Source organism: Musca vetustissima, unplaced genomic scaffold, assembly GCF_032173495.1.
Source record: "Musca vetustissima isolate MV318-11 ecotype Yass unplaced genomic scaffold, APGP_CSIRO_Mvet_v1 utg40404, whole genome shotgun sequence".
NCBI lineage: Eukaryota > Metazoa > Arthropoda > Insecta > Diptera > Muscidae > Musca > Musca vetustissima.
The window spans coordinates 1-19779 of record NW_026883971.1 but is presented as its reverse complement, the minus strand read 5'-3'; the positions used below and the strand labels follow the sequence as shown (position 1 = coordinate 19779).

Here is a 19779-nt window from a genome sequence, read left to right as displayed (position 1 = left end):
ATTTTTTTTTATTTGAGTGGTGAAAAGTGTGTCATTTAAGGAATAACAAAAATAAGCTGCGGAGACCTGCGGTACTAAGAGTTATTTAACTTTTTTGGTGACCACCTTATTAAAAAATATGGCATATTCATGAAATGGTTAGAAGCGAATGGTCAAATATGTTATGTATACAATTAAATAAGTTATTGAGGGTCAAATAGGAAGGAGAATATGTATTCAGAACATAGAAATAATATAATATTTTACATAAAATATGCAATTAAGTGGTAAAAACGTTATTCGAAGCGATGATATGGGAGAATTGGTTTTAAAATATAGCTTTTAAATAAATGTTCAGTCAGTTTGAGGATTATACTTATTTATCAGATCATTTGAGACATAATCTTATAATCTAAATTTAGATGTCACACATGAATTACGTTTGTGGAAAGTTCATACAGAAAAATATTAGTTCATGGCATTGGATATGCAAAGTGCAGTACAATACCTTTTGAGCGACTTTCACAAGATGCTAACAAGTCATGCCAACAAATAATTAGTAGCAGCCCGAACTTTTGTTAAAGCCGAGTTAAATAAGGATTTTATTTAGAATTTTATATTACAATCCGACCTTGTAATATCCTTAAACAGCCATAAAGTAAAGCCCCGAGATTATAACGTGGATAATACTAAATCGTACATTTGGGAAGACAATATTTTATATATATCTCTGATGTGTGTTTTGAAAATTTTGTGAATGATGAACAAGTAATTTATTAGTTACTAAAGCATATCAAATATTTATTATATTTTAATAAAAATAACAAAAATAAAACTACTATACTTAACTTAGCTGCATATAACGATTTTATAGTACAGAAAATTACATTTTTAGGGACTTTTGGTATGGTAGGTACCTGAAATATGGGCCAACAACTAAATTACAGCATCTATTACTTTCTCCGCCCGAATTTGATGTAATTTGGACGAAGACATGAAAATGTTCCTGCAATTTGGATGAATATAAAAAATTTATAGGTCCAAAAAGCGGATTCCCTTTGTATGGGAAGTATATCAAATCTTGGTCCGATCTACCCAGTTTTTGGTCAGTTGCTTTAGAGGCCTAACTAAATGTAAATTGCCAATTTTCATTGAGTTTGTTTGAATATTAAAGATTTTATAGGCCAAAAAGGGTGACATTCTCAAGACCCATTGTATGGGAGGTATACGAAATCTTGGTCCGATCTATCCAATTTTTTGTCAGTTGGTCTTTAGGCCAATAATAAGCACATGTACCAAATTTCATTAACTTACGATAACTCCTTCTATTTTTGGCCGCTGTTTATATGAACTCGTGACATAAAAATATTATTATTAATTTTATTTAATGGGATCTCAGATAGATTTTTTTGATTTAGGCCTCCTATAACATAAATTTAAAACTTCGATTTTATTTTTTTCCTTTTATTATTTTTTTATTTATCTTCTACATACAAATTATTTTAAAAAATATTATCATTAATTTACGAAATTGCATTTCTTCACTAAATACTATTAATTAATAAATTACACATTTACAAACAAAACACACATTTATTTTACTTAAGTTCTAGTTTATTTGTACTTGGTAAAAATGCAGCCAATAAACAACCAACTGAAAAAAATAACAAAAAAATACAAATTAATACCAAAATGTCTCTCAGAAACATCAATCGATTTCCTTGATTAATACTTACGATACATGACCACACCGACCATAACAAACGGTGGAATACAACCGAATGACATGAAAATGGGAAACATGACATTACCCAATATGGAACCCATTCGACCAATCATCATGGTCAGCGATACAATCATTGTTCTACGTGGATAGAAATTATTCGAATTAGAAAAAAATATTTTTTTTCATAGATTTTGAATTTTTACCTTAGTGAAGTTGGAAATAGATTGACAGAAGTTCCAATAGACGATGTAGCAGACATACTACCCAATGCCGAATATATTGAGGTAATAATTAATGTCGTCAGCGATGATGAGGACCAATAGAGTGCGAAGCCACAGGTACCGGCAGCCAATAGACCAATAACTGAAATAAAATGTAAAAGGTTGATTTCAAGGACTTATTAATTCTGAACAAGAACTTACCTTGAATTCTCTTATTTCCCAGGGCATTGATTAGTGAACCAGCCACTAAATATGTCGCAAAACCAATACAGGCCACAATAATGTTGTTGGTATAGGAAGCGGGAGTAATAATCTGAAATTAAAAAGGAATATATCATAAACTAAGAATCCAATCAAAAATTTTCTGGGAGCCAATTGTTGTAAAAAATATATTCCTGATAGCCCAATTAGGTGTGAATTTTGTTAAAATATTTCTCTGAGCGCCCATTATGAACTCTATAGAATTCTTTGGAGAATCCAAAAAGAAGTGTATCTAATAAAATATATTTTTTCTGAACCCCCATAAACAATTTTTTAAAAAAATATATTTTACTGAGAGCCTATTACGGTAAGGTGTCATTTTTTTTAATAGTATTTTTCTGAAATCCTGTTAAGATGTGGATTTTTTTAAATAATACTTTTCTGCGAGCCCATTAAGGCGCGTTTTTTTAATTATACTTTTCTGAGAGACCATTAAGGCGTGGATTTTTTAAGGTGTAGATTTTTAAATAATATTTCTGAGAGACCATTAAGGCGTGGATTTTTTAAGGCGTAGATTTTTAGATAATATTTCTGAGAGCCCATTAAGGCGTTGATTTTTTAAGGCGTAGATTTTTAAATAATATTTCTGAGAGCCCATTTGGGCGTTGATTTTTTAAGGCGTAGATTTTTAAATAATATTTCTGAGAGCCCATTAAGGCGGAGATTTTTTAAATAATACTTTTCTTCGAGCCCATTAAGGCTTGGATTTTTTTAAATAATACTTTTCTGCGAGCTCATTAAGACGTGGATTTTTTTAAATAATACTTTTCTGCGAGCCCATAAAGGCTTGGATTTTTTTAAATAACATTTTTGAGAAATTGTACTTTAAAACATACCACAGTACACTCATCCACGGGATTTTTCACTAGCTCCGTTTTATTGACACTATATTCCAGAATAGTGCACATACTGGTACTCTCATTGGAGATTTGTTCATATTCGTTGAGGGAAGCAAACATTTGGGGTAGCCAAAGGCGCATTGTGTTTTGACTGAAAATTTATAAAAGAAAAACATTTTATTTTATAAAAACTTACACAAATTAAGACACTTTGAAACCCACCCCAATAAAATAAAGAATTGCATCAGACACACCCGGAAGCACAAGCCCACATATTGTTTGGAGCACAAAACTTTAAAGGTATTCGGTTGTTTGTCCATCAGTGCGGCTTCCGTATCAACATTATTATTTTCGGCAGACTGCTTCTCAGCATTACCAATATCATTCATATTAGCCTCGATGGTGGCAACACTAATTTTATCCGAATTATCTTCTTTTTGTTTGATCTCCTTTATTAACTCTTTGACCTAAAAGAAATTATGGTTCCAATTTTTTATTTAAAATGTGGAAAAATTTTATATTTCTACTTACGGGATATGTATCCTTTGATTTTCCGGTATTAACGGCATATATAGTCTTAAATGCCTCCAATGCCTCGGCATTTCTACCTTGGGTAATAAGAAATCGCGGACTCTCGGGAAAGAAACAGAACAGAATACAACTTAGCAGACTTGGTATGCCACAAATGGCCAAATACATTTTCCATGAAACAACTATAAGATGATGAGAAATCATTATTACTTCTTGAATTTTTTTCTTCTTCTTCACTTACAATTCATATTAAATATATCGAAATTCCAGTCCAGCGGTAATATCAGCAAAGCCAATACAGGCAATAAAATTGCCGCCATCGAGAACATAACACCAATTATCATCATAATGCGGGAACGGAAATTGGTGCCATGAAATTCGGATAGATATGTCATCAGAACAGCAAAGGGACCGCACATGCTAGAAACACGAAAGAATTATGGTTTATAGTAAAGTTCTCCAGTTTAAGAACCATGGAGGTGCGTCGAATACTTACACAAATCCACCAAAATATTTTGCAATCATCAGCTGTGTCCGACTCTGACTCATAGCTCCACAGAGAACACAAACCACATCGAGGAAGAATCCAACAATAAGTAAATTTCGACGACCCTTATTATCAGCCAAATAACCCCAACCAATGGCGGATGTAATCATACCTGGAAAAAGAATATAGAAAATTACATAAATAAATGTGGTTTACTTTATATAGCAAATTATATAAGTGTTGGATTGAAGAGCCCATTAATGTGTAGATTTTTTGGAGTCTTGGATTTTTAAAATATTTTTCTGATATCCATTAATTAGTATTATCATAAAATATGCTTTTAGAACCTATTAAGGCGTGAATTTCATAAAATATATTTTGCTGAAAGTCCACAGAGGTTTTTTTAAATAATATATTTTTGAGAGCCCATCAAGGCGTCGATTTTTAAAATATATTTTTCATGGTTTTTTTAAAAAAATATATTTTCCTTAGAGCCCTTAAAGATTCTTTAAATGTTTTTCTTAGACTAATAAAGTGTTTGACATAAATCCGAAATGATTTTGTCAGAAAAACCAAAGGTATTTTCGTGGTCCAGGGACTCCAACTAAACAGAATTGGTACATTAGAACCCCTGAATAATTTTTGTGTCGCACAGTGTTATAATAGGGATTTGAAATTTTGGTATAAAAAAGGATGTTTGGCATTGAAAAGTCCAGTTTTTGGAATAGCAAAATATCCTTAGCGGACAAAATAGTACAACCGAAATGGGTAGAATTGGAATTGGGGTTTCTCAGATGTTAAAAAGGCTTCAGGCAGAAACTTTTCATTATAGGTTCAAAGGCTATTAATTTATAAACTTGTATAGAATAAAACGGAGTGTATAATGAATTTGCCATTCTGTTAGCAACACTTCATCCCAATAACACAAGAGATGTAACATGAAAAAACAGGATCCAAAAACATTGATGAATCCTTCAAACCCAGTAGCAAATCCCAAATCCAAATCCAATTTTTGAGGGTTTATGAAATGTTTTTTATACCCTTCACCACACTGTGGTACAGGGTATTATGTCTTTGTGCATATGTTTGTAACTGGCAAAAGGAAACGAGATAGATCCATTGTTCCTTTTGAGAATATGCATAGAATCACTTTCTGAGTCAATTTATGTCTGTCCGTCCGTCTGTTTGTCCATGTTAAATTGTAAAGAAAGTAAATGTCGCATTTTCGATTCGAATTGAATGAAATATGGCACAGCTCATTTATTTGGTACAAGGACGAACTCAATTGAAATTGGAAAAAATCACATTTACATATAGCTCCCGTATATATATTTTCGTCCGATTTAATGTAAATGGTGCACCAAAGTCTCTATATATTTTTCGATTTGCACGAAATTTAGCACAACGTACTGAATTAATTTTATAAGTTTCGTGAATATGGTATCAGGTTTAGGTATAGCTCCCATATATATATATATATATATATATATATGATGTAAATGGTGTAATAAAGTCCTTATGTATCTTTTGATTTGTACGAAATTTTGCACAACGTATCAAATTGAGACAAGAATGACGTTATTGCGTTTTTTTTGTTATAAAATTGGTGCGGATGCAGACATAGCTTCCATATATATTTCAATAATGTGCTATAAATCGATTTACATAAATTTGTCCTATTGTACGCAAACAACTCTATAAATTTTACGCAAACGACACTAAATTATAGTTTGCATGTGTATGTATTAATGTTAGTTGGTTCACTTATAGATAAAGGTCACATATTCAAATTTGTTCAATTGTTAGGATACATATGTAGAATATATCCAAAATGCTGAAGGGTATCATATAGTCGGTCCAGCCCAACTTCACTACTTTCCTTACCAGTTATTAATCTCTTAGCACATTCTACAATTTTTTCAATGAAGTTTTGACAACAGTGGTCACAGTGGGTTCGAAAAGTTAGTAACTTATAAGATGTCCTCGTACAACTTTTTCGGCATTGGTCCTCTCATTTTTTGTGTACTTTATAAAAATCTTGTCTGTTTTTCTTTGCATCGAAAATACCTAAAAGTGGTATAACAACAATTTTTTAGGAGAATTTTGTGACTTAGAATACTAAATCTCAGCAAATTTTAATGGTAATTTGTACTAACATCTCAGCAACCAAAAACGTAGACAGATATTGATAGGAGGGTGGATGTGCCTACCATCGGTTGTATTGGGAATATGCCTAAACGTGGACCTTCTTCGAAATTGTCCTGCCCATCGGAAGTTGGCCTGATTGGTAAGGAAATTAAACTATTATAATATAACAAGTAAAAAAGTATCAGTCGGTGTTGCCGACAGATATATACCCTCAGTCTATTGTTCGCAAAGGTCTACGGAATTATACACCGGTTTTATTATTCGCTTTGTATAAGGTATATGTTTTTTTCAAAGAGTTGACAATATTTGGAGAAGTTTAAGATGGCGATAAACCAAAAACTATATTATAATCTGTTTTTCTGGTTGCGCATCTAGAGTTATGGCCCGAACATCACGGAACTTACACAGAGAAAGGGGTCTGACTGTTTTAGTGAAGATCGTTGAATATTTAACGGGTCAAATAGACACAGACTTTTGTGTGAAAAAATACAAAAATAGCTTATTATGATGTATATATTTAGGCCTGAAGATTATAGACCCGATAAGTTGATCGTATATCCAAGAGGAGTGCTTGGCCTATAAATTGGTACCCATTATATTGAAGAATGCGCTATACTTAAACTTTATCGGGGTCTATGAATTCTTATATTGTTTAGTATTAACCTTACCACACTGGAGGTACAAGTACAAGTTATGGTGAATGACGACGCCTATCATTTTCGACTACCAACTTTAGTCCGATCACATGATATTAAAATGAATTTCCAGTAAAATTTTGTATGGAAGGAGTGAACCGGTGGGTCCCACTTTCCAATTTTAATGTTGTTAGAAAAAAATATTACGATTTGCATATTTGGCATCAAATCGGAGATTCTACACCATTCGTTTCGGATTAAAAAAGTTTTCAACATTTGACCAATTTTAGGAGATGTACCAGAAAGAGTTCACCATTGGGTTCCATCTTCGGACTTTACCTATGCCTGGTAAAATAATATGTTTTGAAACCATAATATCAAATTACAGCCATTTCGAATAAAAAAACCTGTGAAAAATCCTTAGAATCCCGGAAAATGTAAGTACAGTAATATGAGATCTACCCTAAACGTGGACCCATATATTCCATTTTCAATATCAACCTGGAGGTCGTTAACCAACATAGTACATTTTCGTAAACGTTTAATATTGTTTTCCAAATACTTCTAATTCACCCAACATATGTGAGCCTCATTCAAATTTTAGTGTTCAATATCCCAATTATAATTCAATCAATTTTTTCTGAGTGAAGACTGTAGAACTCATGGTTGACAATTTTGGGATCTGAGCTTTTCTTCCGAATTATGTAACATATTGAAAAAATATATATCTTACCACAATAAGTAATGGCATTTAGAATGCCCTTATCTAGTAGATCCAAGCTAAGATCACATTCAGCACTGGGCAGGATATATGAAACCACAGCCGTTTCGAGGACTGTTGCCATGACGGCTGGCAAGGCCGCAAATAATAATAAAATATTAAAACGGCCAAATCCGCAGGCCTTAATGGCTGTTTCAAAATCAGCTGGACCGTCAGACATGGAGGGGCTGTTGTTGTCCTTGTTATTATTGCGATTATCTGAAAGCAAATATTATTATTCTTTACAATTCAAAAAATAATAATAATATTAAAAATCATACACACACACCTTTTTCAGTGTTGGTGGTATTGGAGATGGTAGCTGTTGGTGCTGTTGTCATGGATCCCATATTGAATGGCAGGACAGAATTTTGAACTTTTTCGGCACAATCACAGAATTATTTTTTAAATTTATATATTTTATTATTATTTTTGGTTTGTTTTTCCTTGATTATCAACACATGTTTTTTGAACTGCCAATTTTTTCACTCGAAATTTCAATTTTCACTAAATTTTGAACCGTTCCATTAAACATCCCGAGACTAACTGATTAATAACCCGAGATGTTAAATCTTCTTATAAAAAAACTAAATTTTTGTATACTCATTATTTGGGTTACGACAACGAAGACCGACGTACGACATTATCTCCCATATTATCTTCATTCATAAAAAATATGATATAGGGGCTTTTGCAAATATATTCCGATAATAAAAAGAAAATCTGGTAAATGTTTGCGATTTTTTCGTTTTGTGTCTGGCCTTAGTATCAGCAACAGGAAGAATGAATGGCATGGAATATCCCTAGACCACTTTCTCGAAATTAAATTAGCAGCACTATTTACCAATTTTTGATCTCCTACCAAAAAATGTTTTCTTTGTTAAACTTCGTGATGAGTATCCATTAGCCTGCTGAAAGATGATGATGATTCCAAGTGGTATTTTTTGTTTTGATCTTATCTTTGAATGTCCATATGTATGTAGGTATGACTACTTACTTTTATCATAATAACACCTTTATATGACACAAGAAGGCGACTAACTGTTTGTATTGTCAAAGTTGTTGTTGTTTTCATCTTTTTTGATTTTGTTATTGTTTTTCTTTCGTCTCAGTGTCATCAACATAATGACGTTTGATGTTTATGATCGCCTCCTTCTGTGGAGACACGATCAACACGAGCAGTTCATTATGCCGAGCATGACAACATTGCAAAAATGTCATAAAGATACACTTATGTTTAGGTAAATAGCACAGATATTATTTTGTAAAATTAATCACCGATTGCATCAGATGGCAACTAGCAGAATAGATAGTAGTGGTGGCGGTGATAATGAAACAGAAGTCAGATTTTATTGAGAGCTTCAGAGATAAGTTAGTGCGTGGGATTATGTCTCTAGATTTTTTTTATACACTAGTACGAGGGATGCTATAAATGTTTTTGGGGTAGTAATGACACAATTAAAAAAATATCAGGATCGTTGCCGACAGATTTATACCCTTAGGCTATGGTTTGCGGAGGTCTTCGGAATTACACATAGATTTTATTATCCCCTTCATATAAGGCATATGTTTTTTCATCAAAGAAGTTTCGGATTTAATGCTGATAATGCTGCGCACCAGCCCAGACAGACGAACGGACATTTGTAAATCGACTCCAAATTGTCTGAATAGGATTTAGTCCAAAGAAACCAAATATTTCGATGAAACACATTTTTGCCGTATAAAAGTGTTTCTGCTAGTCCCTCAAAACTATTTTTTAAAATCCTAAAATCCACGCTTATAGCCTCCTAGGCCCTCACAAAATATTTTTTGAAAATCCTAAAATCCACGCTTATAGCCCTCCTAGGCCCTCAGATAATATTCTGTAAAAGTCCACGCTTAAAGCTCTTCTAGTCCCTCAAAAAATATTCTTTAAAAATCCACGCTTCTAGCTCTCACAGTCCTTAGAAAATATTCTTTAAAAATCCACGCTTGATGCTATCCTAGTCCTTCGGAAAATATTCTTAAAAAATCCACGCTTATATGTCTGATAGTCCTACAAAAATATTCTTTAAATATTCACAATTTTAAATATTTTTTGTTTTCATTTTAGAGAACTATGCACCTGGGAAATTTCAGGGTAAGCTCCCAAAATTTTTAGAAGTTTTCAATTTGATTTTCTCTTATATTTTATTATTATAATAAATGGTGTATAATCATAAAATAGTATTTTATATTATTTCTTATTTAATAAAAAATCGAAAACATATTTTTATATAATTATACAATTTTTAATAAAATTAAAAATTTGTATTTTCATTTAATTACAATTTTTATTATTACACGTATTTACAAATTCTTGCTAATTACTTATACATAATGTCTGGTGTGTTCTCACTTAAGCTCCACTTTATTTGAATTTGGTAAAAATGCACACAATAAACAGCCCACTAAAAATCATAGAAGAAAAACATCAGTTAATTCTCCGCAAATATAAAAAATAATGATCTACAAAATACTCACAATACAAGACAATGCCGATCATTGCAATCGGTGGAATGCAGCCGAATGACATAAAAATGGGAAATACGACATTACCAGCTATCGATCCAATGCGACCAATCATCAAGGTCAATGACACAATCATTGTTCTGAGACGAGCAATTAAAAATAAATATATAAAAAATAATAACATAAAAAATGTGTTTTTTACCTCAACGAAGTGGGAAATAAATTGACGGAAGATCCAATAGCTGATGATGCCGACATACTGCCCAATGCGGAATATATTGATGTTAGTATCAATGTTGTCAGTGACGTTGACGACCAATAGAGGGCGATGCCACAGCTACCAGCAACGGTTAGGCCAATGACTAGAATTTAAGAAAATAAATTTTAAAAAATACATTTTAAGTATGAAAATATATAAAATATTCTTGTTCATTCATGCTTACCCTGTATTCTCTTATTTCCTAAGGCAGTGATGAGTGTTCCCGCTGCTAAATATATGATAAAACCAACACAACCCACAATGATGTTATTCGTGTAGGATGAAGGGGTAATAATCTGAAATAAAGAAGGAATATAGTATCAGAGCAGGGTATCAGAGCTATAAGCCTGAAATTAAAAAAATATATATTTTTAGAGGGACCAACGTCAATTTTTAAAGAATATTTTCTCAAGAAGCCTCAGGCAAACAGGCGTGGATTTTTAAAGAATATTTTCTCAAGAAGCCTCAGGCAAACAGGCGTGGATTTTTAAAGAATACTTTCTCAAGAAGCCTCAGGCAAACAGGCATGGATTTTTAAAGAATATTTTCTCAAGAAGCCTCAGGCAAACAAGCGTGGATTTTTAAAGAATATTTTCTCAAGAAGCCTCAGGCAAACAGGCGTGGATTTTAAAGAATATTTTCTCAAGAAGCCTCAGGCAAACAGGCGTGGATTTTTAAAGAATATTTTCTCAAGAAGCCTCAGGCAAACAGGCATGGATTTTTAAAGAATATTTTCTCAAGAAGCCTCAGGCAAACAGGCATGGATTTTTAAAGAATATTTTCTCAAGAAGCCTCAGGCATGGATTTTTAAAGAATATTTTCTCAAGAAGCCTCAGGCATGGATTTTTAAAGAATATTTTCTCAAGAAGCCTCAGACAAACAGGCATGGATTTTTAAAGAATATTTTCTCAAGAAGCCTCAGGCAAACAGGCATGGATTTTTAAAGAATATTTTCTCAAGAAGCCTCAGGCAAACAGGCATGGATTTTTAAAGAATATTTTCTCAAGAAGCCTCAGGCAAACAGGCATGGATTTTTAAAGAATATTTTCTCAAGAAGCCTCAGGCAAACAGGCGTGGATTTTTAAAGAATATTTTCTCAAGAAGCCTCAGGCAAACAGGCGTGGATTTTTAAAGAATATGTTTGCTCAAGAATCCATGAAGTAGATTAGTTAACTTACCACAACACATTCATCTGTGGAATTTTTCATTAGATTCGTTTTATTGACACTGTACTCAAAAATCGTGCACATGCTGGTCGATTCATTCGAAATTTGTTCATATTCATTGAGGGAAGCAAACAATTGCGGTAGCCAAAGACGCAAGGTGTTTTGTCTGAAAAATATAACAAATTATGCTAAATTTTAAAAGCATATCCTAATTTATTTCTAATCACACCTACCCTATCATAATAAAGAACTCAATCAGACAAACCTGAATACTCAACCCCAAATATTGTCTGGAACACAATGTCTTAAATATATTCGGTTGTTTGTCCATCAGAGTGGCATCTTTAATATTATTGGTACCCATTTCGGGATTACCTTCATTGCAAATATCCTTGGTATTGGCCTCTATGGTTGCCACTTGTATTTTATTTAAACTTCCCTCATCCTTTTGTTTAATTTCTTTGATTAATTCTTGAATCTGTAAATATTGTAAATACAAAAATTAAATAATTTTTAAAATGTTAATATTTTGACCCACATACCGGATATGTATCATTTGATTTCCCTGTATTTGCTGCATACATTTTCCTAAAGACCTCCAGAGCTTCGGTATTTCTTCCTTGTGAAATAAGAAAACGTGGACTTTCGGGGAAAAAACCAAATATGACGCTACTTAGCAGACTGGGTATTCCGCATACGGCCAAATACACTTTCCACGCAACAACTAGGAACATCAACAAACATTTTCATGAATTATCCAAAAATTAAAAAATATTTTCTTACAATTCATGTTGAATATTTGAAAATTCCAATCTGCCGGTAATATCACGATGGCCAGCAGCGGCATTGTCAAAGTGGCAATGGAGATCATAATACCAACAATCATCATAATACGCATACGAAAATGACTACCATGGAATTCGGATAAATATGATACCAAAATTGCGAAGGGGCCACACATTCTGCATAATAAGGATAGAGTATAATTTAATATCCTCCAAGAATTTGTTTTTATAATTTTTTCACTTTACTTACACAATTCCACTAAAAAATTTGGCAATCATCAGCTGAGTCCTACTTTGACTCATTGCAGCGCATACAACACAAATAACATCGAGTAAATGTCCACAGATTAATAGGTTCCGTCGGCCTTTTTTGTCAGCCAAATAGCCCCAGCCCATGGCGGATATTATCATACCTGAAATATGAATTAAAAAAAAATTGTCAACAAGTAAAAACATCTTGATAAAATATTCTTTAAAAATCCACTCCTCTTTGCTCTGAGGATTCTTGAGAAAATATTTTTTTAAAATCCACTCCTCTTTGCTCTGAGGATTCTTGAGAAAATATTCTTTAAAAATCCACTCCTCTTTGCTCTGAGGATTCTTGAGAAAATATTTTTTTAAAATCCACTCCTCTTTGCTCTGAGGATTCTTGAGAAAATATTCTTTAAAAATCCACGCCTCTTTGCTCTGAAGATTCTTGAGAAAATATTCTTTAAAAATCCACGCCTCTTTGCTTCAGGTTTCTTGAGAAAATATTCTTTAAAAATCCACGCCTCTTTGCTTCAGGATTCTTGAGAAAATATTCTTTAAAAATCCACGCCTCTTTGCTTCAGGATTCTTGAGAAAATATTCTTTAAAAATCCACGCCTCTTTGCTCTGAGGATTCTTGAGAAAATATTCTTTAAAAATCCACGCCTCTTTGCTTCAGGATTCTTGAGAAAATATTCTTTAAAAATCCACGCCTCTTTGCTTCAGGATTCTTGAGAAAATATTCTTTAAAAATCCACGCCTCTTTGCTTCAGGATTCTTGAGAAAATATTCTTTAAAAATCCACGCCTCTTTGCTTCAGGATTCTTGAGAAAATATTCTTTAAAAATCCACGCCTCTTTGCTTCAGGATTCTTGAGAAAATATTCTTTAAAAATCCACGCCTCTTTGCTTCAGGATTCTTGAGAAAATATTCTTTAAAAATCCACGCCTCTTTGCTTCAGGATTCTTGAGAAAATATTCTTTAAAAATCCACGCCTCTTTGCTTCAGGATTCTTGAGAAAATATTCTTTAAAAATCCACGCCTCTTTGCTTCAGGATTCTTGAGAAAATATTCTTTAAAAATCCACGCCTCTTTGCTTCAGGATTCTTGAGAAAATATTCTTTAAAAATCCACGCCTCTTTGCTTCAGGATTCTTGAGAAAATATTCTTTAAAAATCCACGCCTCTTTGCTTCAGGATTCTTGAGAAAATATTCTTTAAAAATCCACGCCTCTTTGCTTCAGGATTCTTGAGAAAATATTCTTTAAAAATCCACGCCTCTTTGCTTCAGGATTCTTGAGAAAATATTCTTTAAAAATCCACGCCTCTTTGCTTCAGGATTCTTGAGAAAATATTCTTTAAAAATCCACGCCTCTTTGCTTCAGGATTCTTGAGAAAATATTCTTTAAAAATCCACGCCTCTTTGCTTCAGGATTCTTGAGAAAATATTCTTTAAAAATCCACGCCTCTTTGCTTCAGGATTCTTGAGAAAATATTCTTTAAAAATCCACGCCTCTTTGCTTCAGGATTCTTGAGAAAATATTCTTTAAAAATCCACGCCTCTTTGCTTCAGGATTCTTGAGAAAATATTCTTTAAAAATCCACGCCTCTTTGCTTCAGGATTCTTGAGAAAATATTCTTTAAAAATCCACGCCTCTTTGCTTCAGGATTCTTGAGAAAATATTCTTTAAAAATCCACGCCTCTTTGCTTCAGGATTCTTGAGAAAATATTCTTTAAAAATCCACGCCTCTTTGCTTCAGGATTCTTGAGAAAATATTCTTTAAAAATCCACGCCTCTTTGCTTCAGGATTCTTGAGAAAATATTCTTTAAAAATCCACGCCTCTTTGCTTCAGGATTCTTGAGAAAATATTCTTTAAAAATCCACGCCTCTTTGCTTCAGGATTCTTGAGAAAATATTCTTTAAAAATCCACGCCTCTTTGCTTCAGGATTCTTGAGAAAATATTCTTTAAAAATCCACGCCTCTTTGCTTCAGGATTCTTGAGAAAATATTCTTTAAAAATCCACGCCTCTTTGCTTCAGGATTCTTGAGAAAATATTCTTTAAAAATCCACGCCTCTTTGCTTCAGGATTCTTGAGAAAATATTCTTTAAAAATCCACGCCTCTTTGCTTCAGGATTCTTGAGAAAATATTCTTTAAAAATCCACGCCTCTTTGCTTCAGGATTCTTGAGAAAATATTCTTTAAAAATCCACGCCTCTTTGCTTCAGGATTCTTGAGAAAATATTCTTTAAAAATCCACGCCTCTTTGCTTCAGGATTCTTGAGAAAATATTCTTTAAAAATCCACGCCTCTTTGCTTCAGGATTCTTGAGAAAATATTCTTTAAAAATCCACGCCTCTTTGCTTCAGGATTCTTGAGAAAATATTCTTTAAAAATCCACGCCTCTTTGCTTCAGGATTCTTGAGAAAATATTCTTTAAAAATCCACGCCTCTTTGCTTCAGGATTCTTGAGAAAATATTCTTTAAAAATCCACGCCTCTTTGCTTCAGGATTCTTGAGAAAATATTCTTTAAAAATCCACGCCTCTTTGCTTCAGGATTCTTGAGAAAATATTCTTTAAAAATCCACGCCTCTTTGCTTCAGGATTCTTGAGAAAATATTCTTTAAAAATCCACGCCTCTTTGCTTCAGGATTCTTGAGAAAATATTCTTTAAAAATCCACGCCTCTTTGCTTCAGGATTCTTGAGAAAATATTCTTTAAAAATCCACGCCTCTTTGCTTCAGGATTCTTGAGAAAATATTCTTTAAAAATCCACGCCTCTTTGCTTCAGGATTCTTGAGAAAATATTCTTTAAAAATCCACGCCTCTTTGCTTCAGGATTCTTGAGAAAATATTCTTTAAAAATCCACGCCTCTTTGCTTCAGGATTCTTGAGAAAATATTCTTTAAAAATCCACGCCTCTTTGCTTCAGGATTCTTGAGAAAATATTCTTTAAAAATCCACGCCTCTTTGCTTCAGGATTCTTGAGAAAATATTCTTTAAAAATCCACGCCTCTTTGCTTCAGGATTCTTGAGAAAATATTCTTTAAAAATCCACGCCTCTTTGCTTCAGGATTCTTGAGAAAATATTCTTTAAAAATCCACGCCTCTTTGCTTCAGGATTCTTGAGAAAATATTCTTTAAAAATCCACGCCTCTTTGCTTCAGGATTCTTGAGAAAATATTCTTTAAAAATCCACGCCTCTTTGCTTCAGGATTCTTGAGAAAATATTCTTTAAAAATCCACGCCTCTTTGCTTCAGGATTCTTGAGAAAATATTCTTTAAAAATCCACGCCTCTTTGCTTCAGGATTCTTGAGAAAATATTCTTTAAAAATCCACGCCTCTTTGCTTCAGGATTCTTGAGAAAATATTCTTTAAAAATCCACGCCTCTTTGCTTCAGGATTCTTGAGAAAATATTCTTTAAAAATCCACGCCTCTTTGCTTCAGGATTCTTGAGAAAATATTCTTTAAAAATCCACGCCTCTTTGCTTCAGGATTCTTGAGAAAATATTCTTTAAAAATCCACGCCTCTTTGCTTCAGGATTCTTGAGAAAATATTCTTTAAAAATCCACGCCTCTTTGCTTCAGGATTCTTGAGAAAATATTCTTTAAAAATCCACGCCTCTTTGCTTCAGGATTCTTGAGAAAATATTCTTTAAAAATCCACGCCTCTTTGCTTCAGGATTCTTGAGAAAATATTCTTTAAAAATCCACGCCTCTTTGCTTCAGGATTCTTGAGAAAATATTCTTTAAAAATCCACGCCTCTTTGCTTCAGGATTCTTGAGAAAATATTCTTTAAAAATCCACGCCTCTTTGCTTCAGGATTCTTGAGAAAATATTCTTTAAAAATCCACGCCTCTTTGCTTCAGGATTCTTGAGAAAATATTCTTTAAAAATCCACGCCTCTTTGCTTCAGGATTCTTGAGAAAATATTCTTTAAAAATCCACGCCTCTTTGCTTCAGGATTCTTGAGAAAATATTCTTTAAAAATCCACGCCTCTTTGCTTCAGGATTCTTGAGAAAATATTCTTTAAAAATCCACGCCTCTTTGCTTCAGGATTCTTGAGAAAATATTCTTTAAAAATCCACGCCTCTTTGCTTCAGGATTCTTGAGAAAATATTCTTTAAAAATCCACGCCTCTTTGCTTCAGGATTCTTGAGAAAATATTCTTTAAAAATCCACGCCTCTTTGCTTCAGGATTCTTGAGAAAATATTCTTTAAAAATCCACGCCTCTTTGCTTCAGGATTCTTGAGAAAATATTCTTTAAAAATCCACGCCTCTTTGCTTCAGGATTCTTGAGAAAATATTCTTTAAAAATCCACGCCTCTTTGCTTCAGGATTCTTGAGAAAATATTCTTTAAAAATCCACGCCTCTTTGCTTCAGGATTCTTGAGAAAATATTCTTTAAAAATCCACGCCTCTTTGCTTCAGGATTCTTGAGAAAATATTCTTTAAAAATCCACGCCTCTTTGCTTCAGGATTCTTGAGAAAATATTCTTTAAAAATCCACGCCTCTTTGCTTCAGGATTCTTGAGAAAATATTCTTTAAAAATCCACGCCTCTTTGCTTCAGGATTCTTGAGAAAATATTCTTTAAAAATCCACGCCTCTTTGCTTCAGGATTCTTGAGAAAATATTCTTTAAAAATCCACGCCTCTTTGCTTCAGGATTCTTGAGAAAATATTCTTTAAAAATCCACGCCTCTTTGCTTCAGGATTCTTGAGAAAATATTCTTTAAAAATCCACGCCTCTTTGCTTCAGGATTCTTGAGAAAATATTCTTTAAAAATCCACGCCTCTTTGCTTCAGGATTCTTGAGAAAATATTCTTTAAAAATCCACGCCTCTTTGCTTCAGGATTCTTGAGAAAATATTCTTTAAAAATCCACGCCTCTTTGCTTCAGGATTCTTGAGAAAATATTCTTTAAAAATCCACGCCTCTTTGCTTCAGGATTCTTGAGAAAATATTCTTTAAAAATCCACGCCTCTTTGCTTCAGGATTCTTGAGAAAATATTCTTTAAAAATCCACGCCTCTTTGCTTCAGGATTCTTGAGAAAATATTCTTTAAAAATCCACGCCTCTTTGCTTCAGGATTCTTGAGAAAATATTCTTTAAAAATCCACGCCTCTTTGCTTCAGGATTCTTGAGAAAATATTCTTTAAAAATCCACGCCTCTTTGCTTCAGGATTCTTGAGAAAATATTCTTTAAAAATCCACGCCTCTTTGCTTCAGGATTCTTGAGAAAATATTCTTTAAAAATCCACGCCTCTTTGCTTCAGGATTCTTGAGAAAATATTCTTTAAAAATCCACGCCTCTTTGCTTCAGGATTCTTGAGAAAATATTCTTTAAAAATCCACGCCTCTTTGCTTCAGGATTCTTGAGAAAATATTCTTTAAAAATCCACGCCTCTTTGCTTCAGGATTCTTGAGAAAATATTCTTTAAAAATCCACGCCTCTTTGCTTCAGGATTCTTGAGAAAATATTCTTTAAAAATCCACGCCTCTTTGCTTCAGGATTCTTGAGAAAATATTCTTTAAAAATCCACGCCTCTTTGCTTCAGGATTCTTGAGAAAATATTCTTTAAAAATCCACGCCTCTTTGCTTCAGGATTCTTGAGAAAATATTCTTTAAAAATCCACGCCTCTTTGCTTCAGGATTCTTGAGAAAATATTCTTTAAAAATCCACGCCTCTTTGCTTCAGGATTCTTGAGAAAATATTCTTTAAAAATCCACGCCTCTTTGGTGGTGGTCCTTTGAAAAAATATTCTTTAAACATCCACGCCTCATTGGTGAGCCTTTGAAAAAATATTCTTTAAAAATCCACGTCTCTATGGTGGTGGTCCTTTGAAAAAATATTCTTTAAAAATCCACGCCTCTTTGCTTCAGGATTCTTGGGAAAATATTCTTTAAAAATCCACGCCTCTTTGCTTCAGGATTCTTGAGAAAATATTCTTTAAAAATCCACGCCTCTTTGCTTCAGGATTCTTGAGAAAATATTCTTTAAAAATCCACGCCTCTTTGCTTCAGGATTCTTGAGAAAATATTCTTTAAAAATCCACGCCTCTTTGCTTCAGGATTCTTGAGAAAATATTCTTTAAAAATACACGCCTCTTTGCTTCAGGATTCTTGAGAAAATATTCTTTAAAAATCCACGCCTCTTTGCTTCAAGATTCTTGAGAAAATATTCTTTAAAAATCCACGTCTCTTTGCTTCAGGATTCTTGAGAAAATCTCTCTTTGCTTCAGGATTCTTGAGAAAATATTCATTAAAAATACATGCCTCTTTGGAGGCATAAAAAAATATTTTGGTTTTTAGTAAATATCTTACCGCAATATGTAATGGCATTAAGGATGCCTTTGTCTAATAAATCCAAATTTAGATCACATTCTGCACTGGGTAGGATGTATGAAATTACAGCACTGGCAAAACATGCAGCCAGGACAACCGGCAAGCCAGCCATCAGTAGGAAAATATTAAAGCGGCCAAAACCACAGGCCTTAATGGCTGTCTCGAAATCAGCGGGACGATCTGCCATTTTGGAGTACCACACATATATAAATTATTTTTTATGTTTAAATTTAATTAATTTATTTTTTCCCACGGATAATCAAATCATTTTGCTATTGTATTTGTTTTTATTAAAATGTCACTTTTTTCCCAGAAGTTTAACTTTTTCATCAAAGCTGCGGAGACAAACTGCTTAACAATGTGGGATGTTATATTTTTTATAGAAGAACATTTGCACTATTATCTTCATTCATAAAATTTGTTGTTTGCAAAATGTTTGCAATTAATTTTCAGGTTTATCATTCATCAAATCATCATCAAATTTATTTTTATATATCCCGAAAAAGTTCCTTTGTTTAGATTGCAGTAGCTGCCGTTAACCTGATACTATTATTTCCGTTTATGTTATGTATGTATGTTTTCATATTCTTATCATAACAACGCCTTAATTTAGATATTATCAGTCTTCTGATTATAAGTTTGAGTGATTTTCTCTGGGAAATCAGCTTAATGATCGCAACATTGTTTTGTAAAAAATATTGTAACAGTTTCAATGTAATTTTACTTGGCAACAGATAAAATCAGTTAAATGTGGAGTTGCCACCTTATTTTAATATAAAGATAATTTTTGAGATAATCAAGAGATCTCACAACTGCAGAAGATATTATAAAATACTGTGTAAAGCATTTATGGTTGACGTTGATGGTTAAACACACAGCGATTTTTTT

General features: G+C 33.0%; 2 protein-coding genes across 2 annotated transcripts; both read right to left on the bottom strand.

Moving 5' to 3' along the window:
- Positions 1-1564: 1564 nt before the first annotated feature.
- Positions 1565-7937, bottom strand: LOC133330968 (synaptic vesicle glycoprotein 2B-like). Its single transcript, XM_061539366.1, has 11 exons — positions 7877-7937; positions 7561-7806; positions 4054-4216; positions 3799-3977; positions 3558-3739; positions 3249-3493; positions 3024-3177; positions 2128-2239; positions 1909-2068; positions 1716-1843; positions 1565-1633 (listed from the first exon to the last, which is right to left on the bottom strand). The coding sequence occupies exons 1-11, from the start codon at positions 7935-7937 to the stop codon at positions 1578-1580; spliced, it is 1686 nt and encodes a 561-aa protein (XP_061395350.1). The 3' UTR covers positions 1565-1577.
- Positions 7938-9960: 2023 nt separating this feature from the next.
- LOC133330967 (probable metabolite transport protein CsbC) lies at positions 9961-19078 on the bottom strand. Its single transcript, XM_061539364.1, has 10 exons — positions 18871-19078; positions 12538-12700; positions 12286-12464; positions 12045-12226; positions 11736-11980; positions 11515-11668; positions 10521-10632; positions 10280-10439; positions 10090-10217; positions 9961-10016 (listed from the first exon to the last, which is right to left on the bottom strand). Exons 1-10 carry the CDS (start codon positions 19076-19078, stop codon positions 9961-9963), a joined length of 1587 nt encoding a protein of 528 aa, XP_061395348.1.
- Positions 19079-19779: the final 701 nt, after the last annotated feature.